At 43.7% G+C, this 26032-nt stretch overlaps 1 protein-coding gene across 2 annotated transcripts in view; it reads right to left on the minus strand.

Annotated features, from left to right (window-relative positions):
- Window positions 1-434: 434 nt before the first annotated feature.
- Window positions 435-26032, minus strand: part of SF3B3 (splicing factor 3b subunit 3) — a 33257-nt gene continuing 7659 nt past the window's right edge. For both annotated transcript variants that reach the window (XM_020963532.2, XM_020963533.2), the window contains exons 7-26: window positions 25821-25958; window positions 25284-25387; window positions 23514-23679; window positions 22237-22332; window positions 19598-19670; window positions 13778-13929; window positions 13141-13296; window positions 12164-12319; window positions 11587-11730; window positions 10703-10825; window positions 10161-10315; window positions 7615-7789; window positions 6869-7074; window positions 6619-6775; window positions 5267-5392; window positions 4481-4693; window positions 3917-4015; window positions 2600-2743; window positions 1790-1894; window positions 435-1045 (exon numbers count right to left, since the gene is read on the minus strand). In XM_020963532.2, coding sequence (XP_020819191.1) covers window positions 905-1045; window positions 1790-1894; window positions 2600-2743; window positions 3917-4015; window positions 4481-4693; window positions 5267-5392; window positions 6619-6775; window positions 6869-7074; window positions 7615-7789; window positions 10161-10315; window positions 10703-10825; window positions 11587-11730; window positions 12164-12319; window positions 13141-13296; window positions 13778-13929; window positions 19598-19670; window positions 22237-22332; window positions 23514-23679; window positions 25284-25387; window positions 25821-25958 — 2829 coding nt within the window. In that variant the 3' untranslated portion in view covers window positions 435-904. The remainder of the gene's footprint in view (window positions 1046-1789; window positions 1895-2599; window positions 2744-3916; window positions 4016-4480; window positions 4694-5266; window positions 5393-6618; window positions 6776-6868; window positions 7075-7614; window positions 7790-10160; window positions 10316-10702; window positions 10826-11586; window positions 11731-12163; window positions 12320-13140; window positions 13297-13777; window positions 13930-19597; window positions 19671-22236; window positions 22333-23513; window positions 23680-25283; window positions 25388-25820; window positions 25959-26032) is intronic.

Here is a 26032-nt window from a genome sequence, read left to right on the forward strand (position 1 = left end):
GTAAAATATCTATGGCGCCAAGGCAGCAGGTTTTGTTTCACCAAATAATAAAGAAGGAAATTAGGCTGGAAAGACAAGAAATCCACCTAACTTACTAGGTAACTTGAACTCAAGCCAATTAGAAGAAGTCAAGTGTTACCTGCCCGATCTGCCTTACAATGATAATTATATGTCATAAACCTCCACTCAATTTGTATTCTGAATCTGAGAGCTACGAAGTAATTTGTGGCCCATGTCAGATAAGAATGGCAGGAAAGTAGGGAAAAATCTAGAAGGGAACAAAATTGGAAAGACCGCTAAAGTCCAATTAAGTACCAAAAAAGAAAAAAAAACAATTATTTCCAAATCTTGCCACCTAGATCTTGCTGACGGGTGAAATAAATCTCCCTTGTAGATTCTAGCCTTAAGCCACAAGGAAGAAAATAAGAGAGCACTTGTAAAAAGAATGAGCTTGTATTTCTTCTGATCCAGAGTGGTACAATTCATGGTATTTGCACTATATGAGCAGTCCCACTTTCAGCTCTCCCCAACAGCCCCCATTCACCACCTTCTAAGGTCAACATTGTACAAAACTATATTTACAAGAAAACCAGTTAAAAATGAGGGGTGTGTACAAAAAAGAAGGGTGTGGTGGGGAGGGAAAAGCAATTCAAGCAGGGAATATGCCTGGGACAGAGGGGACATCCCAGGCTGGGCCAGGGCCATGCATCACTGCAAAGAGTGCATGGAATCATCTCTCAGTTTAAATGTTTCAAGATCTTAATAACTGCCCCTTCCTCCTGTCCCATGGGATCAAAGCAAAGTGATCACAAAGAAAAAAAGGAGGGAAGAGGGGGTAAACAACAACCTGTATGTCCTCAGAACTCTCTTTAGAACACAGTCTTTGACATGCCCACTGTTGGGCTCAGAAAGCATAGCGGGTACGGATGTCTTCTAGCTTCTTTGAGACCTCAGGTGGTGTCCTGTCCAATTCTTCTGATACATTTTTCTGTTTGTTGGGCTCCATTGAGTTGAACTGTTCACAAAGGTCCCCATCAATCACATTCTAAGAAAGGAGGAAGAGAATATCAGCACCCTAATGCTGAATTTGATACTGAATTTGAACAATTACTACGAGCAAATGAAGACACAGTGAAAAATTAAGAAAAGCCTTCTCTCTCATGGAACCTTTAATACAAGATAGAGGACCTGGGTTTAAATTCCACTTCTGACGCTTACTACTTGTGTGTTGACATTTAACCTTCCTAGGCCTCCCTCAGCTTCCTCCCTTGTAAAATCAGGAGATGGGATTAAATGGTCTTTCGGGGTTGTTTCCAGCTCCGGAGGTGTGACTGTAAGATCACACGACTAGGGCCAGGGCCTTAAGTTAGCCCTTAATGCCTAGGTAAGTGCTTCCTAAAAATGGATATGGGATCTGAAAGAACTGTTTCTGGGCATGGGGCAGAGAAGAGGTGAAAAAGAAGCTGAAGACTCTTGAATTTTGGCCAGAAAAAAAGGATAAGGCAGCTACTGGTTATGCCCCTCCTGAACACAGGACTGTATTAATCAATTCCCCTGAGGGAGCAGAGGTTGTAAACGCATACAGCTGCAGACTACCACACTCAGAGCAGGGCTATCTCTAGCCACATCTGCCTTTGTCAATTCAATCATTCAAAATTATTTTGATTCTTAATGGAGGGAGCATTCAGTAGGAAGAAATCAAGTTGTTTTGGTGATAAAGAGGGCCCAGGTCAAGTAGAATTAGAAGAAAGGGTGGGAAAGAGGGAGTTCCATTTCAGTGCAGACCCACCTTCACAGGGAAGTAGTAGGAACGGAAGCTGAGGTGGTCCCTTCCGCAGAGAGGAGGATGCTCAGACCGCAGGTGCATCTCCACATGCTGGAAGAAGTCATGATCCTGAGAAAGAAACAAAAACTAGAAAAATGAATCCCATGATGTGGCTTCCTAGATTGGAGATGCTGAGAAAACATCTAAATGAATCCCTGATTTCTCTGTCCTCATCTCTTAGACTACAGAATACATGTGCTCTGGCTTCAAAGAGCAACATGCTTCTGTTGGGTTTTCCAAGGCTTGCTTTCTTTCTATTACCTCAGGGCAGGGGCAGTAATATCCATTGAGGGGCTAGAGCTCATCAAGAGGCAGGCATGCTGTGACCGGGGAGGCCTCTGGCTCCAATTCGCACATAAACTAAGGTCTTGGCCTCAAGCTGTTCTTACAAACAGAGCAGCACAAACTCAGTTGACTAATGCTCTCTCTTAATGTGCGGGGCTAGGGTTTAGGTGTGATGACTTTTTTTACCTTAGGGGAAGACTTAATGGGGTTCAAACTGAAGAGAAACCTGCACCCACACCAGAGCACACCCTTAACCCTTCAAATATCCAGTTCAGAAGAGCTTCCAGGACCCTCCCTGCCAGACTGTCTCACCCACCCAACTTTTAACACTCCATCGAATAGACTATGGCTGCTCCCTTTGTCTTCCTGAAATGAGGCATGGGGCCTGATAACTGCTAAGTGGGAAAGAATTTTCTGGACTTGCTTTTCTAGACAGTGGCTCCCTGCAGACTCAGGAAATTACTCCATCAAGGAAGAATGTACTCTCACCTCATGGGATGTGAAAGGCACAAGGATCCCAATCCCGCCTGACAAGGTAGTGTAGACAAGAGATTCTGAGCCTCCTGGGATCAGTGTGGTCTTCTGTAAGGAAAGTACTGTCTCCCCCACATGATAATTCATGATTACTTCTGCCTGCAAACAGAATCACACCAATTTGTGTCCTCTTAGTACAGTCTGCTCTGGCTTACCAAGAAAGTCTCAAATCCCAAGAGGGTGAGGTTGGCTTTACTCTTCAAGTGATGGGCTCTTCTCAATGAATTTAAAGAATGGGGAAAAAAATGTTTGAAGTAATTATATTAGCTAAAACCCTGACATTCCAAATCCATAAGAAATTGATGCAGATCTTCGAGATTAACAATACATCCTCTGCAATGGTCAAACTGCAAGAAAAATAATTTACAGAAAAAATAAGTTACCAATAACCACATGAAAAGATGCTCCAATTCCCCTAATCATCAGAAAAATGCAATTCAAGAAAGCCTTAAGCCATCCCTGGCTGTGAGGAAACAGGCTTCTTAATATGCTTTTGGTTAGACTGGCCACAGAAACAGAACTGTATAGACACTGACTGCAACTAGGTATACATACTTTTAAGAAAGAAAAAAAAGTAGGCAGGGAAAACAGCCAGAGACGAAAGCGGCAGAATTTCAGGTAAGCATGTAAGAGGATCCAGGAAGGGGAAGGTTGCACAGCCAGACTCAAGGCTGACTCAGACCTGGATTTGAGCTCTACCTCAGAAACACACTGGCTGTGTGGCCTTAAGCAACTGCTTAACCTCTTAGAGCCCCACACAACTTGCCAAAACTCCAAGATGCAAGACAGCTGCCTAGCTGAATCACAGAAGAATCATTCCTGGGAATTCCCTACACCAGTGAAACCACAGCTCTGGACAAAAAAGGCCAGTGTGCTATGATGCAAGAGAGAAGGAAATGAAGGCCAACATGAGGCGCCCTGAAGGATCCTTTAAGAAAACTACATCCCTCCCTTCCCCACATTTAGATCCCCCCCCCTTCCCCGGGAACTCAGTGCGACTTACAGACGTTAATTCATCAATCCCTGTACCAAAATCTACAGACAGTAAAAAAGAAGCGCAGAGGGGGAAGGAAGCCCAGGGCTCAAATATCAAGGTCTGTGCTCTCAGGCATGAGTGTGTCTGTAAAGTTAAGGCACTATGTAAAGTCCGTGGCTCTAATGGAGTTGGGAGCAGGCGTGTGCAGACAGCTCCTAAGGTTTTTCTACCAGAGGAAAGGACTAGACCCTGGACCTGCCAGACTGATCATGGCCCCGGAGGCCCAGAAACATTACCTTTTGTGAGGCACCATTGAGAAGTCCCCGGTCCCACAGGGCCTTGTTTCCTGTCGGGTCTTCATCCACTTCATCATTGGTATTAGGTGGGAGCCTCACCTACCAGGAAATAAGACACAAAAAAGGGTCTCTTCTCTGCCCTGTGAACCATGGCATTATCCTGGGCAGCATACCTGCTGGGGAGCTACTCTAAGCAGGGACCTGTGCAGCTAGTAGATGATAGCATAGCTCTAAAGTCACGGAATTTGAGCACATGCCCACATGAAAAAAAATTAGGCTTAAAAAAAAATTAGGCTGTAGACAAAGCAAAAATGCTAAAAACCAAAAAACCACCAACCCCCTACCCCAAAAAAACCCCTAATCTGTAGCTAACAGACCAGTCAGTAAAAACGTTGTGAGTATAAATGACACTGGTGTACAATGTGAGTAGATGAAAATGTTTCTCAGCTACAATTTACTTTAAAACCCAACCAGAAGCAACAGATTTCTGTTCTATTGTCTCGTCCCCCACCAGCCTGACAACTCTCTCCCACCCTGCTGAAACCCTTCAGCAAGGACACTCACAACACAAATGTTGCCGAACTTGTCAGCCCCAGCCACAGTATCATAGTCCAAGAGGCTGGCCGTTGTGACCCAGCGGGGATAGGTGTCGTCAGCAAAGATGATGAGCTGGTTTTCATTGCGCTTGTACCTGACCCAGATGAAGCTCTCCTGGACATCAGACACGATGACCCGGTGTCCAATTGTCTGAATGCCAGAGATGTAGTTTGCAATGTGCTGTGAGAGGAGACGGCAGTGCAAATGAATCCTAAGAGCACAGGTAGCGCCCACTAGATTGCACCTGTCCCTGACCAGAGCATACACACGGCCCAAAAGCTGCAAGCCAGTGACAGCACCAACATGTCTTAGGTCAAAAGTTCTAAGCAAATAGTGAGCAGAGCTCAGCCTTTTCTGCAGCCCTAGGAATGGTACCGATGTAATGCCCCATGTAATGAGTCTTCCCGGTCTCTCTAGAACTTTTTCTCTACCCACTCAGTGCCTGGCACATGACATCAAAGGCACCAGAGAGATGTTTGCCTGTTGATGGACAGCTAACACCAGATCGACATCTTAAACCATATCACCAAGATCCTGAGTAACAGATTCCTATTATTTCCTCTTAGTATGCCAATCCACCTTCTTAACTTTCCCAAGAATGACCTTTCCCTAACATCCCAGAAACTGGGTTTTGGATCAGCCTTTCAAGAGAACTACAGACTATTGCTTACACCCACCACCCCAAACTTGCCTCTCCCTAACATCCTGATCCACTACTTCAGTTTTCTTACTCTCCCCCGACCCTCACGTTACCTTATTCTCACATTTTCGGAGCAACTTCTTTTTCCCGAGGTCATAGACACGCAACAGCTTCCCCACACCAATCAATACCCTGCCCTGGAATGGGGCAATGGCTGCAGGGACCTCTTCCACTGGTGTCTGAACAAGAGGGAGGAGGAAGGAAATACATTTCAAGCTCCACCTTCTGTAGGAAACCTTCTCTCGTTCCCCCAACTGCCAATGCCCTCCCTCCCTCCCAAAATGCCATACATTCAACTCCCTTGTATTTACTCTCTATCTTACTATCTCTCTATCTACGAGTAGAGAAGGTTTCATTTTTTTCTATCTGTATCAGTACTTAGCATAATGCTTGGCAGTAGTGGGCACTTAATTAATGCCTATCAATTGACTGACAGCTCTCTGTCAGATGTCTAATTCCAGCCATGAGCTCTGGCTCTGAGGCCCAGAGATTAATGCCCTCCCACACATCCCAGGCACATGGCAATAAGATACATTGCCAACTATAATTTTTGCTTCTTTGAGAAACAGATTGCTATACTTTCATGCTTTTGTCTAAAATTTTTTTTTTCCAAAAGGGGAATTTGCTAAGCAGTCTTATTCTGCTTTAAGTCACACAGAAGAATCAGAGTCAACTTCTATTTTGCAAACGGGAAACAAAGGTACTGAAGTTTCATACTTTGTGTGAGTCACCAAGGAAATCAATGACCTAACTAGGCACACAATCTGGGAATTCTGACCTCAACTCCAAAAGCCTCTTCTAGAGAGGAAATGTCAATTTAGCTGGCTTCAGCTGCTGCCTCCAAATAACAGGAAGTGCTGGGTTAAGCACAGTGTGGGTGTGGGGAAAGAGGGTACTCATGAAGATAATCAGCTAGATGCCAGACAACCTAGAGGGGACTGTGCACTTTTACTATTCTGTTTGGGCTTGGCTTTTTCATCTGGAAAAAAAAATTCACTGAATCCTATCATAAAAGGGGTTAGTATCACATATAGGAGAAAACACAAGATAAGCAATTTCACCTAAGGACAGAGCTAAAGGCACCACATTCATCAAATGTAGGCAAGTCTGACAATACCATTTGTTTGGAAAGGCTGGTCTTGGGTCATGCATTGCTCCAGTAAACAAGGGGCCAATTCAATCTGCCTCTCCCTAGCGTGGGCAGCAAATACCCAGCAGCTTCGGGTGGGACTGCCTGGACCTGTGTGTGTGTGAATGAACTGCAGTAGGAAAACCCCAACATTCTTAAAAATGCCACCGTCCTCTCAAAAGGGGGCTTCGGTCAGTCACTGAAATGGTCCTAGACTAACAACAATGAAGAAGGTCACTACAAAGTAAAAGTGTCACTAGATGGGCTCTTTCTTACCTTGTGCAAAAACTCCAGTTTCTCTCCACTGTTCACGAGTTTATAGGTATAGACAAAGCCTCCAGCCACCGAGCGGGGATTCAGAATGAGGTCTTTGGCTACACCCACCAGCACATACCAATCATCACCAGTATTTGAGAATCGGCATACTGCCACACTGTGGATAGAGAAGAAGGCCTCAGGGGTAAGTCTCAACCCAGGAATCTCCAGCCCCCTTCTATGCAACTCTGAAGTTCCTCAGGATCCTTACCTAAAAGCAGCCTCATTCTGTTCCAGCTGGACAAGATCCAGTGTGTTTCCTTGTATGGGATTCATTACCCGGACCACAGAAGCCCACTGTCCATTGCCTGCTTTGGGGGCTCCAAAGATGGATTCTGGGAGATTTTCATTCAGGAAGGCAGCAGCCATCTCAGCTGCCAACTCTCTCTCATCTTCCCCTGCTGCTTCTACCATTTCCTATAGTACAGAACGGAAGGCAAAAGCCACAAAGCGGTGAATAGGAGTCCAGTGAGGAGGGAAAAAAGATTAAGGTCAAGAAAGAAATAAAAATGTGTTGGGGAGTGCAAAGGGAATTTGTTTAGGCAGAACAATCTCCCTAAATGAGAGGCTTTTGCCTCCCCTATTCCAGGGTACAGTGGGCTTCTACTTGGCTGTAGTTCTGTCTGGATTCTTGCTGCGCAAAGAGAAAAGGAAAATGAAAGCTGTCTTGATTAGGCCAGGATCCGACATGGGGGAAACTGTGTTGTGCTGAGGCCTCAGACCTAAGTTTGAAACTTCTGCTCTACTCTTTATTCTTGGGTGATCGTGGACAAGTCACTTACGCTCTGTGGGCCTGTGCTTAGGGAACTGGCCTGGATAAAGTCTAAGACCCCTTTGGTGCTGTTTATGAAGGCAGCTGGTCCAGGATGCACCTCCATCAGCAAGCAGGTCAAACATCTTGACTCTGGCCATATCTAGCTGTCAGTGCTCTACTCCAGGGCCGGGAGGGATCATTACCTCTGCCATCTGCTGCTTCCTCTGTGCTTTTGTGGCCTCAGTATAGGCGTTGTGATCGGTCTCAATGATGATAAGGTTGTTGCTCTCAGGGTGGATGACAAACTTCCTTGGAGTGTACTGCAGGGGAAATGCTACCTGGTTGAAGACAGCACCGAGCTTCTCCAAAGCCAAAATCCTAGAGAGAAAGACAGGGTAGCTCATGAACGGGTGACCCACTCAAAAGGAACACATGCCCAGAAACGGGTTGGGATAGACCCAGATCTATCAAAGCCGAGGCCCTGCATTTATGCCTGTCTCTAGTGCTAGCAATAAGTAACACAAACCAATAAAGGATCCTGGATAAGGGAGATGTGGCTATCCAAGGGATCACATGTACAGAACCCACACATCACTGCAGTGGGACCATCCCATGTCTGGCAGCTGCCTCTCCGGTCCCTCTGCTCCATGGGAGTCTCTTTCTTGCCCAAGGCCATGATAATTGCCTCTTAGGTTGGAATATTTTCCTCACCACTACAAATACACACCGAAACTCAAAGAACCCATTCTGAAACTGATCTTAACTGGTAAGGTGACCTGAGAACACTTTAACATTTGTGCTGATCACAACTCCTAATATAATTAGTGGGTTCTTCACTAAAGTCAAACTACTCCAGCTTTGGGACATCAGCCATCAATGACACAGGGGAACCGCCAACTTGGAGGACAGAAACATGAGGGTGGGTGAGCCTGACCATCTTTTTGACAAGTAACAGAACAAAAGGACACACTTTTAACAGTAAGCATTCATTCTGGAACTCAGGAATCAGCCCAAGGGAAGCATAGACCTAATTCTCCATTAGCACTCTCGTATGCCCTAAAGACAAAAGGGCACTAGACTTGGGCAAGTTCTCCTCACTCTGATGCACAAGGACACTTAAACTGGGCTGATTCCCTACTCAAGTCATCCTCACATTCCCTGTCAGCCTTCATGGGCCTCACTCCAGGCTTGATGACTCATCTATCACCTCAAACAGTCCTGCAATCTTGCTATTGCAAATATCCAAACCTTTGCTCTATGCTAAACTGCAAACACAGATATTTATGTCACTCAAACAGGACTAAGAAACCCCACTTCTGAGAGTTATCCGTGTGTGTGTGTGTGTGTGTGTATACATGCATATATATTTGACCTATTTCGCCTCAACTGGGTGCATAGCACCATGCAAAAATAAAACACACAAAAACATTTTCCCACTAACAGTGCAGTCATCTCTTCAGATTAAGCCAATGAGCTTTTTTCTAGTCAAAGGGCTCTTTAAAGGGACAGATCAAGACTCTATCCCCATGTTCCTTCTTCTAGTTATAATTTCAGTAAATCACATTCCACTGAATTTCCAAACTTGTGCTACCCCTTCCTCTCCCAAAGACCTAATGAGGTTAATTCCTCCATCACCACGTATATAAGAACATGACAAAGAAACAGCACTGCCAACCAATTCCAAAAGCCACCTTATTTCCAGTTCTTACAGCCTCTTGCATAACTCCTCTGCACCCACTGAGGAATGGGCAAGGGAGGGATAGAAATGATCCAACTCCATCAGTCTACAGTTGTTTAGAAAGCACAGTAGCTTTGGCTTAATAGAAAAGCGATCACATGAGGAAGACCAAGGCTTTCCAAGAACAATTCCAGGGCTCATTCTCTCTTTTAATTCTGTTGCTGTCGGTTTCTAATGACAAGTGTCCTCATGACCCAAGCAAGAGACAACTGTCCCAACTTGCATTAACTCTGTGTGAGTCTTTTCATTCAACAAAACTAAGTGCTAACTACATGTAAAAATCTGTTATCAAGTGCTTTGGGGAAACAAAAACACGCAAGAAATTGTTCTCCTCAAAGAGCTTAGGACTCAATGGGGTAAAGACACATATATACATAACAACGGGGGACATACATGAAGTGCCATTCAATTGGTTACAGGAGTTCAGATGGAGACACTCTGGCTAGAGTAATCTGGAAAGGCTCCAGGAAGGAAGCGCGAGCTGGGCCTTTAGAGATAGTTAGAATTTCAGTAAGTGAGTTGAGGAAATTCCTAGTAGAAGGGATGGCATAAGCAAAGATACCGAAGGCAAGAAAGCATGGCATGGCCAAGGGATGGTGATTAGACCATTTTATCTCTGGTGGTTAGTGTTTACATAGGGATACAATGATAGATGTGCTTGAAAAGATGGGTAAGGGCTAGATTGTAGAATGGCTTTAATGCCAAGCTAATGAGTTTGGCCTTTAATCAGCAGGCAATGGGGAGCCATTATTAGATTCCAGAAGGAACGGACTGCCTTGATAAAAACTAAAATTTGGCTCTAGGATGCTAAATAAAACCCAAACTCCAAATATTGAAACTTGGCTCCAAGACACTAGAATTTCTGAAGAGCCAAACCTCTAAGAGTTTCAACTACATCAACGGACACTGGGAAACAAATGCCCCTAAATATTATCTTCTTCAGACACTCTAAGTGTACCAACATTGTGGTAAATTACCTCCTTGGTACTTCTGTTAGGTTGCAAAACTCACCTTAAAGTGTTGGTGGAGATGGCCACAATGCCCTCAGGACACTGCTCAGATGCAAACCCAGATGCAAATTCCAGGGTCTCATAGGACAGAGGCGTCAGATGAAAGCGGGACTGGTAAGAATAGCTCAGCCACGAGCGACTTGACATAGCCAAAACCTGAATGAAGAAGTGTCCACTCTGAGCACCAGTCACACTTAATGCCAGGGTAAGTTGCTGTTAACTTTGCTATAAATATTGAAGCAGCAGCTCAAGCAGATGATGGTAGAATTTACTACACAATTTTATAAAACCTTGAAGAACGTCCAAAAGTGAAAGAGAGCCCTATGAAAGACACCTAGGCCTTTATGTCCTATGTCTTTCTCATATTCCTGAAGGAGCCTGCTAAAGACAAGAAAAACTACCCCAACACCAGCTCTTTGCTTACAAGTAGAATGGGATATGGGGCATTCCTGGAGGCTGCAGGTATTCAGGGACATGTTCTCTCATCTTCTACTTTTCATGGTGCCCTTTTATACCAGCAGGCTTGACTGCTGCTTCACTTACCGCTTCCTGGCCCTGCATCCGGACTCGGAAAAGCTTCACGGGGCGAGAGCCCAAGTATCTCGTACGGGTGTCAGACAGATCACCAGTGACAGGGTCTAGGACAGTCCTTAACAGCACACCATTCTGAGCACAAGAGTGGAGGAGAGGAGCAGTTTGTGGTTATAGCAAAAAGAACCTCGCATGATCTGTGGTGACACAAGAAAACTCATTTTGGGCAAGTTTCTCTGCAGACCCTGGCCTCACCTTGGAGCTTATTTGCTTAGTTATTTCTCTAAGAGAGAAAACAGACCAGCTGGGATGAAGACACAGGCTCTGCTCTTCCTGCTCACAGGCGCACTCACCCAGCTGACAGACCAGGGCCCTGGATTAGGCAGGACGGCCCAACAAACGAATTTTCAAGACATTTGGGGCAATTTAATTTCGTGCACTATCCTTTCTCCTTGGGCAGGGAGGCCTGCTACACACTCTGGGAACAGCTAGTTTAACAACCCAGCTATAAGGCAACTTGTTCTACAAGTCCATCCACAACCAGGGGGCCTGGCTCCAAATGCTGGTGTGGGAACTCTGAAAGGGTCCCTCTGACCTGACCAGTGACCCAAAAACATTTCCAGTAGATGTTTTTAAAACAGACTTCTTTTAACGGAGTGCCAAACTTCACAAATGCAAGCCTGCATCCTGGAGCTACTCTCTGCAGACTGGCTGGAGATCAGAAAAGGGAATCCACAAAGGAGCCCTCCTAAGCTATGACCTAAGTTTCTCCACCCTCTTCAGCTGAGTTACCAACCCCTAGTGTAGTGACGGGTCACAGGAGACACAGTTAAATAAAGCGAACACGAGCAACTATCAAAGTGCTTGAGGACATGCATTCTAAGCCATCCCCTTACCTGAAGCCCGATGTTTAGATAGAGGAAGCCAATGGACCCCCTTTCCCCTAGCTCATCTTGCTTCTCGGCCCCGCCCATCTCAACAATACACAGCGACTCTGGTTGGGCTGGGAGGGCCTGCATGCTCAGTGGCTGGAGGCAGTCCTAGAGGAGATAGAAAGGACAGGATGAGTCCGGATGTCAAGGAATGACTCACTTGGGACCATGTCCAGAGAAAGTCTGAGGCTCTCTGGCCCGCTTAGGAAGCCTTCCAAGGAAAAAATAGGGCTGAGAAAATCCTGGCTTCTTTTTGCTTAAGGACTAGTGACTAAGCTAACCAACATGAGGGTGCTAGGGACCTGCAAGCTTCCCAGTTCCCTATAAAGATACAGGCTTCTTGCTACCTGTAAAAAGCTATCAGGATGGAGCTAGGCTAACAAAGACACCATAAACTCTTTTTCACTCTAACCCACATCAACATCATGATCCACTCCACACTGGACCCTAGGGAGGTCTATACCCCTAATGGAAAATCAGATTTGGGGCGACCCCTTCAGTCAAAGCTCCAATCTACTCTGGAGACATGGAAGTCACTCACCGAAGGGTCCAAAGAGATGATTCGAACAGTGTTGTCTACCAGCCCCACAGCCAGGAAACGAGAGCGTTGCTCCCCAGGAGGCACGTTGGCCAAACTCATGCATACCACGTCTGCAGACATCTCCTTTCGTTCAGTGTACTCATTCAGCTGTCCTGACTGCAGACATAAGGACAGGGAAATATCACTACCTGCATATGGGGACAGAGGAATATTCTCGCCATAACCATACCCAAGATTTAATCAGCACAGAGGTTTGGTACCATTGATACCCACTGACATTAGGTTCAAGCTCTCTGACAGACATTCATTTTCCCATAAATTACACTAACCAAAAATGGACACAATGATCATCAAAAGACCTACAAGTCTGGGGTCCTAAGACAAAAAAACAAAGAAAAACAAAACAACAATATAACAACAACAAAAAACTCAACCTCTGGGCAAACTGCGATTTTAAGGCTTGATTTTTAAAGAAAATTAGCAAAAGATTTATAGACAAACAAAGCAGTGTATACTGTGAAGTAGCCACATCCACACACTGTAGCCCTCAAAGGAAATAAGAATTACCAACTTCCTTTTTTTTGGGGGGAAGGATTATTGTGAGAAGTGGGCCCACGCTACAGAAATTAAATGTTGCATCCTTACAAAAGGCTCATATATTTGAGGAGAAGAGGGCAAAAGTCAAACTCAAGGGAAGCATGGTATGAAGCTGTTCAAGGTGCTGACTTCTCTAAAGCTGGCAAGAACCAGATGGAAGCTGCACACTTTCGTTTGGATTCCCAGAAAGGTTTCCGTAGAAACCTTCTAATCAGGAGGAGTCCAGGGCGAGCGGGGTTCCAGCCACTCACCCTCCTGAGTTCTCTTCTCTTGTAGCCAGCTGCCTAAGCAGCCTGGAACCAAGGCCCACAACCCTGACAGCAGGTGTCCTACACTAAGTCCTATCTGAGAAGGTGAATGGCGGTGGTCAAGCAACCTACAGGATCCATCTCAAAGTAGACTAGCTCTCCTCCTGTCAGTGCGATCACCACCTGCCGCTGGTTTACTGCACACTTCACAATAGTTTTCTTTCCCGGGGTCTTCCACTCATTTACTCTCTTATCTGCTCGGATGTGCCGGATGCCATCTGGATATACCTGGAAGCAAGAGCAAAAGGGAAACACATTTTAAAGTCACTCTGGCCACTGCCCAAAACAATCCCCAATACCAGGACTGCCAACTCAGGCCAATAACTTCTGAAGTTATAAAAGCAGGGCTCATAGGCCCCAAAGGAAGTCAAGTGTCAAATCACAGTTTATATTTTGCATGCCCAAGTTGAGATATTCAAATCTAATTATCTAAAACATTCTTAAAAATAAGTAAATAAATGAAAAATAAAACATTCTTACAAAGTCCTCCTGAGATGAGGATAGTTTAATAGATAAGAGTAATTGAGGCCTCGAGAAAAATTCCTGGTCCAAAATCTGAGTGATTAATATCTCAGAGTTTAAAATTTGATACAGTATTCTCTCTTAGCCTGGTCTACTCTCCAGCAAGTCTTCAAAATCTGTGCCCCAAATTGGAGTGACAAGGGCACAGAACAAATGGATTTGTCCTCAAGTTTCCGAGTTTCCTCACCTGCACCAAAGCATCATCTCCTAACAAGGAACAGGACAAGGTTGGAGTGGTACCCAGGAAGCCAGAATCTGTCACTTCTTCTACAGTCTCTCCAATAGAAAGTACCAGGGTGGCATTCACGAAAGACACGATGATATAGGCATCAAATTCATCTAAGGAAGGAAGGAGAAGGAAGAGGGCAGACAGTTAGTTTGATGCAGACAACATCTGTAACCCCAAATGAATACATACACAACATAAAGAGCTCCTCTTCCAGCAACCTGTCAAGAGCACAGCTCTTAGTATCTGTGGTCATCAGTACACAATTAAAATATTAAGTAGCACAAGATAACCAGGAGCAGATCATCAAAACGATGGAGACTATGCAAGAATCTGGGGAACACTGCTTCCAAAGTGACCCGATTTTCTCAATCTGAGCAAAGGCATCTCAGGCAAAGGAAATTTATTGATATTTGCCTCCAATGCCACTGAAAACTAACACCTCCCCAGATACGGCTGCTTACTATTGACACAGGGCTCTGGTGAGAAAAAAGAGTAACAATGGCTTAAAGGAACTGTAAAGCAACCCACTTTCCACACAGTAAACAGGGATCACGTCTTTTTACTGGCTACCAAGTAAGAGCTCATTCCACAGGAGAAATAGTTAGATTCAGGAAGGATTCCATATTACTTTTCTCCATAGAAGCTAAGTAGAGTACTTCATGAGAACATAATCTTAAAGGGCAGGAGAGAACAAGTAAATCAGTAATGGAAAGACTGCCAGTCTCTTCCAGGAGGAACGATATGGCAACACTGGTTGACTGGGGTCACAGAAGGAGTTTGTACTGTTAGTCCTTGACCTCTCCAGGAAATAAAATTAGGATTTTTCACTATTAAAAAAACAAAACAAAACAAAAACCAAAAACGACCTACTGCCCCAGACCAAGGCTACCAGGACAATTTTCCTTTAGAGAAATGCAGTTGAATAAACAAACACTAATGAGATTCTTCGGGAGGTCAGAGACCTTTACACACACACACACACACACACTCACTCCAAAAGAACGCTCCTTCATGCAATCCAGCAAGTTATAGGCCACTGGTTTCCCACCCATTCAGCTGTTCGTAACTGAAAACACAGAAGACCTAAACAATTTTGTACAAAGACATGTCTTTTAAATAATAGTTGAGATATTTTTCTTTTTCACAAGGACCTTATCCTTTTGACAGATAAATAAGAAAGCACTGAGGCAGGGGTATAGTATAATCAGAGTAGCTAGTGAACAACTAAAGTTGAATTGTCTGGGCACTTTTCAGACCACCTTGACCAACTTTATCATTTGAAGATGACCCTCCTGGGGCAGCTAGGTGGCACAGTGGATAGAGTGCTGGCCCTGGATTCAGGAGGACCTGAGTTCAAATCCGGCCTCAGACACATAACACTTACTAGCTGTGTGACCCTGGGCAAGTCACTTAACCCCATTGCCCAGCCAAAAAAAAAAAAAAAAAAAGATGACCCTCCTAACAACAGTGCACATACTTACAATAGCTTTTCCATCAGTGATGAGGGGCTGCACTGAGCCATCCACATTACCATCCAATCTACTTTCTAATCAACAAGAAGCACTTCTGAGATGGCCAGCTAGGAAACGCTGACTGTGTCTAACAGACAGTTTTCCTCTACGAGCGGGTTACCTGGGTCATATTTGTACCAAACCCCCAACACTGGTCTCTGTAGAACTCTGTTCATGTCACCTGAGCTAATGTTACTCCCAAGACAACTGAGTGTACTGATTAGAGTACTGGAACCTAGGGTAGTTTCTACTACTTACTACCTGCGGGAGGTCAGGCAATCTCTACCTTCTCCGGGCTTTGGCTTCCTCACTTGTAAAATGAGGAAACTGGACCACATGGTTGTCAGGGTCCCTTCCAGTTCTAGATTCCATGCATACAAGCCAAGTTTTGTATTTGACAGACAGACTAATAGGAAAAAAATGACAGATCTTCTGTTCCACGCATACACATTTAAGTATATGGAGAAGGAAAATTATTCATACAAGAAATCTATGAATATGACATTCATGACTCAGTATCATCAGCTACAACTGCAAGGAAAATTCTGAAGTCTCTTTCCCAGAGAGTACTGTCTGTGGTTAGACCAGAAACCTACAGACTTACTTCTTTCTAACACAACACTAAGAATGAATGGCCTTGGACAAATAACTAACTACATTTCAGTACCTCTGATTAAGTGGAGACAGATGCCAGATGCTTTGAGAGCTTCACATGACCAAACTATTCCAAGTATGAAATATCTTATAAGGACAGGATTTTCCTCCATTCTGCTTTTAAAAGCAAAGGACGCATTCAAAGTCCAACTCTATTTAGCACACGCCTGATGAACCTGGCTACATGTAAACCTTGAGAATTCTTCCTTGGTCAGAGCTTCCTGGCACACTTTTAAAAGCTCTTGTATGTGCTTGGAATGGCTTAATTAAAAACAAGATTGACATTTTCTTTTTTCTAGTTAATGGCAATTAATCCTAAAGGAGCAGTGTGTCCAAGTAAATGAAAGAAATTAAAGAGCTCTAATTGGGTAGGATTTCTAATCATGTGACTGGGCTTAGTAAAAGTCCATTCCATGAAAGTAAAAGGAACCGCATCTTTGTTGCGAAAGGGACAAAGCCCACTCAGCGCACAACAGAGCTAAACACAGAATCAGAAGCCTGGCTCCAGGACTGAGGTCTCATGCCACATGGATGGTGCCACCGCTGCCAAGCCTTTATACTCCCGCTAGTAAATTCAGTAAGCTCAGGACATTTAATTGGTATCGAAGCAGAGACCACTGCTTTCCCCACTACAAAAGAAGGCCCCTTCCACATTCCTGACACTGAATGCCATGAGAAACAGCCCCCACACCCTCAACTATAGCCAAGAAGAGCTAGAGCAGTTCCCTGCCCTCAGCTGCTCCAAAGTAACAGTTAAATTTTTGTAAAAGAACATGCTTCATTCACAACGGCCGACCACGAATATTTGTTACCCTGCTCGATGGGATTAATATTAACCAACTAATCAAGCCTGTTCACCTGCACAGTTCATAGGCCCAGTTAAACTTCTAAGTCCCAAACAGAAATTTACTCAAGCCAACTCGCTGACCCTATAAGGGCCAGCTTTTAAGGAGGAAAACTCTTAAGCACAAGAAGGCATTTGGGACTACCTGCCAGCTCCCTGTCCAGATTCTGGCTGAGACCTTGTCACACAGGCTGGTGGAAAAGACTTTAGTCTCTCTTTGAGCTGCAGGAGACACTGCCAACGTGAAATGCTCACGACTGCCCTCTGCCCAGAGGCTTCGGCTGAGCACTGAAGACAAGAATGGAAATACCCAAACCCCTCTCACCCTCTCTTGGACAACCACATCAACTGCACATTCTGCTTTTCAATTAAATAATCTGCTACCATGCTGCTCTTTCCTCCTCTGCTTCAACCAAGTCCCTAATACACCCAACAAGTCTGCTCCGGGGATCAATTTTTCAGCCTGTGCCAATTACAAAGTATTTACAAAGAGTAAACCGGATGTTTTCTAGATTACGTTTTTTAGGGTTAGTGGGACAGCCAGATGAATCATGGTTCCTAAAAGCTGTGAGAGAAGGAGGAAGTAGAAGACAACTAATGTCTGCCTCTGACCACTGAAGATCTGGGCAGGTGGGTTCACAGTATCATTACAACAGACGGCTGTCCAGCTGCAAAGTCACTCTCTGGGAGCTGCTCTGCTGGCAGGGCAGCCCCAGTACTTTTTGCATGTTCCTCTCCCTGGGGAGCCTGTGAGAGCCCACAGCAGACCCTAGCCGTAGGTACACACCTGTGGTGATCAGCACCTCCGCCAGCCACCTGCGGAAGAGAAAAAAAGGCTCGGTATTGGTAGTGTGTATCACCAAGTACCAGCCAGGGTTAGTGTTTGCCATGACGACTGCAGCATGTGGCACAGCAACACAACTATAGCCTGGGGTTTCCGGAGAAAAAGAGCCTGTATGGATAACACTTTTGTTTCATTTTTGGTTTTCAACCACAAGTGAGCCGAAGGATCATTCCCACACCGTGCTGGTCTCTCTTCAGCTTCTGAATCCTCAGAGCCCTCAAGACTCCTCTTACGGGAGGTACCACACGTGGCCTTGTGTTATGTATCGTCTTATTTCTCCCTCAATGGACTCTGGGTTCTGTAAAGAGCGGGGCCTAAGTCTCCTTCATGTTTCTAACTTCCACAGTGCCTACGAGAGAGCACTGTACATAGCATGTATCTGCTGAACCAATGAACTCATGAATAAACTGCACATACTATGGATTCACTAAACCAATGAATTCATAAAGCCTTGTCATCACAGGCAGGAAGGAATCAGAACTTCCCATGTTATTTACTGGGAGAGGGCTCAGGACTCACAGTCTTGTCCAAATTTACCATAACTAATATCCTTCTCCCACAAATCCCCACATCTTAGTGATCTGGGTCAGGTCAAGATAGTGTAATCTCTCACACAGTACTTTTCAAAAAACCTGCAATACCAGAAAGTCACCAAGTCAAAGGAATGGGTTTTCTTGTTGCCTTGAATTCACTTCAAGGGGCATTACAAACAGCATTATAATGGTTTTGGAAATTCCTAGAAAGTCTGAAAATTAGTAAAGTAATTCACCATGGTCCTGCTGCTTTCTTTCATGTCCCAAGCAATTTCTTATCATATCTACATTAAGTAGCCAAGAGAGAAGTGTAACAACAATACAATCTGAAACCAGACACTGAAGAAGGAAACGTCGTCCCTCCTGGCTAGAAGTGCGTTAAGTATTTTCCTCATGACAACCCCATGAGGTAGACACAGTGCAAGCAGAGATGAAGGGACAAGCTCGGAGAGGCTGTGATTTGCTCCCTCCAAGAGTGACAAAAGGGCAAAGCTGAGGCTCACACACTCAGCTGTGGTAACACTCCACCACCCCATGCTGCCTGCCTATTCTCTCACCTAGCAGCTAAGTTCTCCCTCCACAAAAGGAGTGAACAACCCCAGAAAGAATTCTACCTCACTCATCCCTCAGGACAGTATTCCCATGAGGTGGTCCATTAGGGACAGCTTGAGAGAACAGGTGGGTAACAAAAGAAAACAGGAAGATTTGGATTCAAGTCCCCGGGGCCAGAAACTCCTAGGAACAAGCTCTATCAGTACTACTGCCTCTTCCTTCCTGTTCAACCTCTGGGCAAGGAGCAATGGTGAAGAGCACCTTCCATAAGGGGTCTCAGTTTTCAGCCAAACCATTAGGTCTTTCCCCACTCTCAGCAGAATGTTCTGTTCAGAGTCTGGTTTTCTGAAATATAACCATTCCGGCCGAGCCAAACTGACTCTTGGAAGCTCCGCCCACTTGTCAAGTCACTACTGTCTATCAGGCACATTTTGCTTTGATGGCCAAATAATGGTTATCAAAACAGGAAATGAGGAGGAGAGGCAACTATTGCCTTGGAGCTGAAATTTGAGGTAAAGGAAAATATACTGGGATGTATCTCACTGGAACCTGGGGGATCCATCCCTGCAGGGAACACTGTCTGGTGCAATGAGTAATGTCCTGCATACCGCTGTGTGGCATTAACAGGTGGCTACTCCCTTCCTAGCCACTAGAAAGCATCTTGTCTAAGCAATCTCCAATTACTGTGGGAGCTGCCTCAAGACAGAAAAGTCAGAACATGAAAAGACTACAGATGGTGTTGGGTCAAGTGACAATCAGAAGCATCATAACTGCAGCCTTTTAGGGTTGCGGGCCTTTGCACAAGGGATTGTATTTGGCTACTGGGAAAAAGTTACCTACCTTCAATGTGACGCCGGACAGTCCAGACAGCATTGGGGTTACCAGGCAGCTCAGAGACAGCCATTTCTGACACCTGGCAGAAAAAGAGATAAAGACTGAATCTGGCCAAAAGGAGGATGGTCTTGCTGCCCACTGACTGGACAGCAAACACTCAAGGTCAACTCTCAGGGATCTTCTCTGTAATTGCCAGGAGTGTTTCTGAGTGCAGACAAAGAAAGGCAAGACACAGAGAACCCAAGAGAGAATGAACTGGTATCACTACGGCGGTTAATATCGGGACTCACTATTAACTTTTTCTTCTGCTGGGCTGCTCAAAAGTAACACATACGAACAGTACCATAATGCTTTCCCCCCTAATTATGAAGTAGAGGGAGCCTTGGCTTCTCAAAGGCCACCAATAACATGTTCTGAAAGGCCAGCTAAGCTGGAAAGCTTGAGTACAGGCCTAACCATGGCTTTTGTCCATCAGGTGAAAACCAAAGTAGCTACATTCAGAAATTCAGCACCATCAGCTTAGCTACCAAAAAAAAAAAAGACTATCTGGGGCAAAAGTAACTCACAAAGACTATCTAGAAGGACTGTGACCTGTTAGAGGGAGGAGCATCCTTAGAGCAATGACATATGCTCAACAGAGGTTCTTTAAAAAATTAAATGTAGCAAATAAGTGATTTTTATCTGTTCTCTCCACCAGAGGTGTCGAACACTATCGGCCACATATAACTCACAACACTGCCCAGTGCAGTCCAAACTAGATAAAATGCAGTTCCTATCTGATTTTAATGTGTTGATGTATTAATAATAATAAAAAAACCCATAAATGTGTGCCTCCCATTTCTCTACGGTTTTGACCCCAACTACTCTATACTAACTTCTAGAAAACCAAGGGAGGTACCCTAGGTCTTAAGGCCTCCAAGAGGAAAAAAAAAGCCTGGGGTCATTGAGACAGTGGTATGAAAATACAACATATTGACTACTAAGCACTAACATGACTAAGTCCATTTTGAATGCCACAGGAAGAATTCCAACCTCCTTACACATAACATCTAGCCAGAGGGGCGGCTCACAGTGCACAAGATGATGCTGAAAAATGTCATCAGGAGCACTAAGTCAACAGACTAAGTCCAGGACCAGATTTAATTCCCGAGTTAAAGACCTGGCACAGTAGGAGAACAACCTCATCACAGACAATACTAAAGAGGCTTAAGTTATGTTTAAATTTAGAGGTAGAACAGAAGGACGGCAGGATTGGAAATAAGCTGAAGTGACAAAATGAGGGAGGGGACTAATGATAAACATGGACCTAAAAGGTAGGTAGGAAAATGTTATGGATAGAAGACCATACATAAAGCCAATGAACATCAGCAGCCTGCTGAAAGGTTTTACAAATTCAAAAAATATTTCATTTTTTCTGGAAGACTAAGACCCAAAACTCGACACATGTATATATTCCACCACAGTGGAACCAATTCAAGTAACCCTTTCTAAAAAGAATCACCTGCCCAGAGGGCAATCAAGATGTACACACCCTTTGACCCAGCAATACCATTTCTAGGTCTATATCCCAAAGAGATCACACAAATGGGAAAAGGACCCACATGTACAAAATTATTTATAGCAGCTCTTTTTGTGGTGGCAAAGAATTAGAAATTGAGAGGATGCCAATCAACTGAGGAATGGCTGAGCAGGTTGCTGTATCTAAGTGTGATGGAATACTATTGTGCTATAAGAAATAATGAGCAGGCACACTTTAGAAAAACCTGGAAAGACTTGTATGGACTGATGCTGAGTGAAGTGAGCAGAACCAGGAAAATGCTGTACACAGTAACAGCCACATTGTGTGACAAATGACTAACATTGACAGACTTAGTACTTTTCAGCATCTCCAAAGGTCTCATGATGGAAAAGGCTACCCACATCCAGAGAAAAAACTACGTAGTCTGAATGCAAATTGAGGCATACTATTTACTTTTTTACTTTTTTTTTTCTTATTTTGTTTCTTCTTTCTTGTGGTTCTTCCTATTGGTTCCAATTCTTCTTTATAACATGACTAATGTGAAAATATGTTTAATAAGAATGTATATGTAGAGTCTACATCAGATTGTACATCGTCTTAGGGAGGGAGGGGGAGAAAATTTTAAACTCAAAAGCTTATGGAAGTGAATATTGGGAAAAAAACCCTCAAAAAGAATCACCAACAGAAGGATGACTTAGGGCTCTTAATGACATTTTCCAGGGTCATCATCTTGTGGAGCATGAACCACCCGTCTGGCTAAATATTATGTAAGGATGCAGTTGGAATTCTTCCTGTAGCATTCAGAATGGACTTAGAGATGTTAGTGCTTAGTAGTCAAATTTTCACACCACTGTCTCATTGACCCCAGGCTTTTTTTCCCTTGTAGGCCTTAGACCTAGGGAAACCTCTGGTTTTTGGAGAAGTTAGTGTAGAGCAGGGGTGTCAAACTCAGATAGAAATGGGATAAGACAGGGCTGGAAGAGATCATTCACCTGGAAAATAGCATTTTTTTTCTTTTTGCACAACAGACCAAATCCTAACTCTCCTGACTACAACCAGAGTAAAAGTATATTCTGTCACAGTGTTATCCCATGATCCCATCAAATAAGCTGGCAATCCACCTTACCTCTAGTCCATGTCTTAAAACCCTTAGAGAAGATCGTGGGCCCCTGCCACAAGCTACATACAGCTGTGGGGTGTCTTCATTGGCAAGATCAGCAATCTGCACAAAGTGACACAGTTAGGATATACCTTTCAGGATATACTTCTCTGACTATCACCCAAACCAAACAGGGTCAAGTTGACTCAGCTAGAGCTAAACTGACATGATTTCACTGTTGTAATATGGTTCCCCTAGCTCCCAAAAGGCAACACCCATTTTGGAGTGGAAGGAGAGACCCTTTCACTGAAAATGTCTTCAATTTCTGTGACCAGCACAAATTCTTCATTCAGTCAACTACAGGATAAAACTGAACACAGCCTGCTCAGAGATTCTCAATTACCTGAGGTTTAGAGAAATTCCCTCCAATCTAGGGTATGCTACACTTTACTAAGGTACTTTTTTCCTTCCTTTATTAAGTCTCCATTCATTCCTTTCAACTACAAAACTATCCAAAGTGGATTTAAAGCAGAAAATTATTTTCTCCAAGTCACTGAAGGAAAAAAAAAACTAATTGGCTAAATGGGAACAGTGGTCCTTGGTGTCATTTTCTGTTGCTCTCAGGTCTATCCCTTTCTCAAGAGGGAAAATAAGAGTCTACATTAAAACACACACAAACTTAGAAACTCTTTCTAGACCTCTTTGAAATCAATGTTCTGGACCAAACATTAACCATGTCTTGATTATCTTGGTAAAACCTGACTTGGTATCTCATAACTTTAATTTTGAATGCTAGAAAATTCCACTTTTGAAGCACCTCTATAAGAACCAAAACTTTCCCCAGTAGTTGTCTGTGTCCCTCCCCTGGGAAATGATTATTTCTAGGGAATGACATTCAATTTTTTAAAAATTGCATATTAAATGCCTACTATGTGCAAGATACTGGGTATGAGATTCAAAAAATTTCTGCCCTCAAGAAGCTTCTATACAATTAGAAGCAATGATAAATCTACATGTGTGTGTGCATACAGGTACATGCGCACACACATACTCTCTCCTCCCACCCCACACCCCCAGTAGTTTAAAGGGTTATTTAAAGGAGGGTTCAAAATTCTAAGTAAGCCCCTCAAAGCAACACTGCCATGCTCCCTAGAAGAGTACCTACAGTTTTTTCCCCCTTAAGAAAGGCTTCTTGAAGTCTTGCATATCCCAACCTAGCGAGGGAAAAAAATGTGCATGTCCACCCGAGCTGGTGGTGCTTCCCCCCCACACACTCAGGACAGAAGAGGAGGATTGGGTGGTACCTGACAAAAGAGAATAGGGGAGAGACTATCCAGCTCATCCACCAACACTAAGTTCTTGAGAGGCCGGGGCTGGAAGAAGAACGTATCTCCTTCTTCCAGGGGCATGGCCGAGGAGAACTCGGGCTCTTCATCATCATCGCCAAGATGAGCAATTTGATACAGGTAACTGTGGAGGAAGAAGAATCAAAATTTGGTTACGGCATTTGCTAGAAAATGGGAAGAAGAGCAAAAACACCTTCTCGCTCCATAAACGTCCTGTGTTACTTCAGCAGAGATTGCTCTGTGGGGCTAGAAAAAGCTCTGCTTCTCAGGATTTGGTCTTCTTCATTATCATTAAGCAGAGCAGAAGGAATTTTTGTACTCTTTGAAAAGTATAGTAAAATCAAAGAAGGAAATAGTGATAGTTTTAAAGGTTGAATAAATGTGACACATATAATCTTAGTGAAGCAGAATGAATAAAAGAAATCCAAAGGACGGCCAGACTCTCATTCTAGTCATTATTCTCCCCTTCCACATATTCCCTACAGGGCCCTATAAATTAATTTACTTTGCAAAACAAAAGTCTGGAATGGAGAACTGGGAAGTGACCAGGTGTAACAAGGTTAATTCAACCTGCTAATAAGCACCATGACTGATTTACCCTTACCCTACCAGCCTAATTAATAGATGGTGTATCGGTTTGAGGGCAAACCAACAAAAGGAAGGGAAAACAACAGAAGACAACTAGAATTGAATTGCCAATAGCAACATTCTCTAACTTCAGGCTACAAAGATGAAATGCACTTAGAACCCACAAGAAGCAAAGAGGTCAACTAAGTCAAATATCAAGCCCCCAAATCAAACAAATAATTAGTAAATCTAAATCCCAGATTACTAAACCCTAGGCTAGTATAATAGAAAAGGCTCCCAGCTAACTCACATACAAGATACATTCAGAACAGGCTGGGTCCTCAATAACTCAATTTGCGCAATAAGAAGACACAGGAAGATTTCTGAACTCTGACCTTATTTAATGAAAAGCTTCATTTTAGAAGATTAACTTCAAGTCTGTGCTCCTGATGGATTAGAGATGAGACAATGAAAACAGTTAAGAGGGTCCACTGCAATGGTCTAGGCAACAGACACTACAAAGAGCTGGCAGGTACTGATCAATTTCTTCTCATTCTTAATGCCACATGCATTTCTACAGAGGTTTGGAAACCAGGTTAGTGGGAGAGAACTGGCATGTTATTCACAGAAATGGTAAAGTTAGGAGGAATCGATCTGGAGGGAAAGCTCACTACAACATAGATGTGAAGCTGCAAAAGACCTTAGAGATCAGACTCATTTTTCAGATGAGGAAACTGAAGAGAGAATAAGTGACTTGTACAAGATCACATAAGAAATAATTTTGGTTTAGCCAAACAAGACACCCTAGTAAAAAGTATTTCAATGAATGCTGACTGAAGGAATGAAATCATAGAAAAAGTATAGACAAAAGCTAAAGGTCAGAACCTGGAAGAATGCCCATAGTTAGAGATGATGATGACAAGGAGCCATGAAGGACATGTCAGAGAGGGAGCAGTAACACGAGGAATTCAAGGAGGAGCCTGTAGTAAGGATTAAATGGTACAAAGATAAAGACTGAGAAAAGGCCATTGGAATGAGTGAGTCAGAGGCTAATGATGACTTAAAACTGTAGTAAAGGGTTATCCATCTATAAGCTTTGCAACCGTCCTTGACCACAATCTTCTCTGGTAAAACTGATCAAATAGGGTAAGAGTTACTCACTGATTTCCAAATTCGGATGCCACAAAGAGGAAGCCTGTTTTGAGCACGCACATAGCAGCAGCCACAGGGACAGTATCAAAATACTTCAGTCGGATCTCAGTAACCTAAAAGGATAAAACAGAAATGTGTGACACGTTAGGGGACCACTTGGGGGTTTTACATCAAGTGTATGTTATGAAAAAATTCAGTAGCACCCAAAATACTAGGAGGTTGAAATGAAGATCAAACAATTCTTCCAGCTATTACATGGTGCATGCCACCACCCTCTTTCTACCCAACATAAAATGAAGTAGAGAGAGGCAGCTCTCTGCTTCAATTAACTTCTATAAATCTGACAATCTTCATCCAGAAACAGATGTCTAAACAGACATCCCAACTCAACAGAGAATGAACTAGCTACATAAGCTTCAATGAAGGGAAAGATATAATCAAGATGCAGGAGGACGTGACAAAAAACACCTTAGCCAAGCACATTCATCACGTACATTTACTCCAAGAGATAAAAATGACATCTCACTCCCTTCTTAATCTACTTACCATGTCTTCATCTGTCTCCAAAGTGATTTTGAAAATGTCTCCTTGCTCAGTTTGTGCCAAAAAGAAGAACATAGACTTGGTCTTATGGGTGGCAGAGCAGACAAAAATCATTCCTCTCTCAGGGTCATCCAAGTCATTCTAACAAAGGCAAACAAACAACCAACCAAGATCTTAGAAATGATACTTTTCCTCTCAGAAGAATAACAGGTCTG

The sequence above is a fragment of the Phascolarctos cinereus genome, unplaced genomic scaffold, assembly GCF_003287225.1.
Source record: "Phascolarctos cinereus isolate Bilbo 61053 unplaced genomic scaffold, phaCin_HiC Scaffold_2;HRSCAF=192, whole genome shotgun sequence".
Classification (NCBI taxonomy): Eukaryota; Metazoa; Chordata; class Mammalia; order Diprotodontia; family Phascolarctidae; genus Phascolarctos; species Phascolarctos cinereus.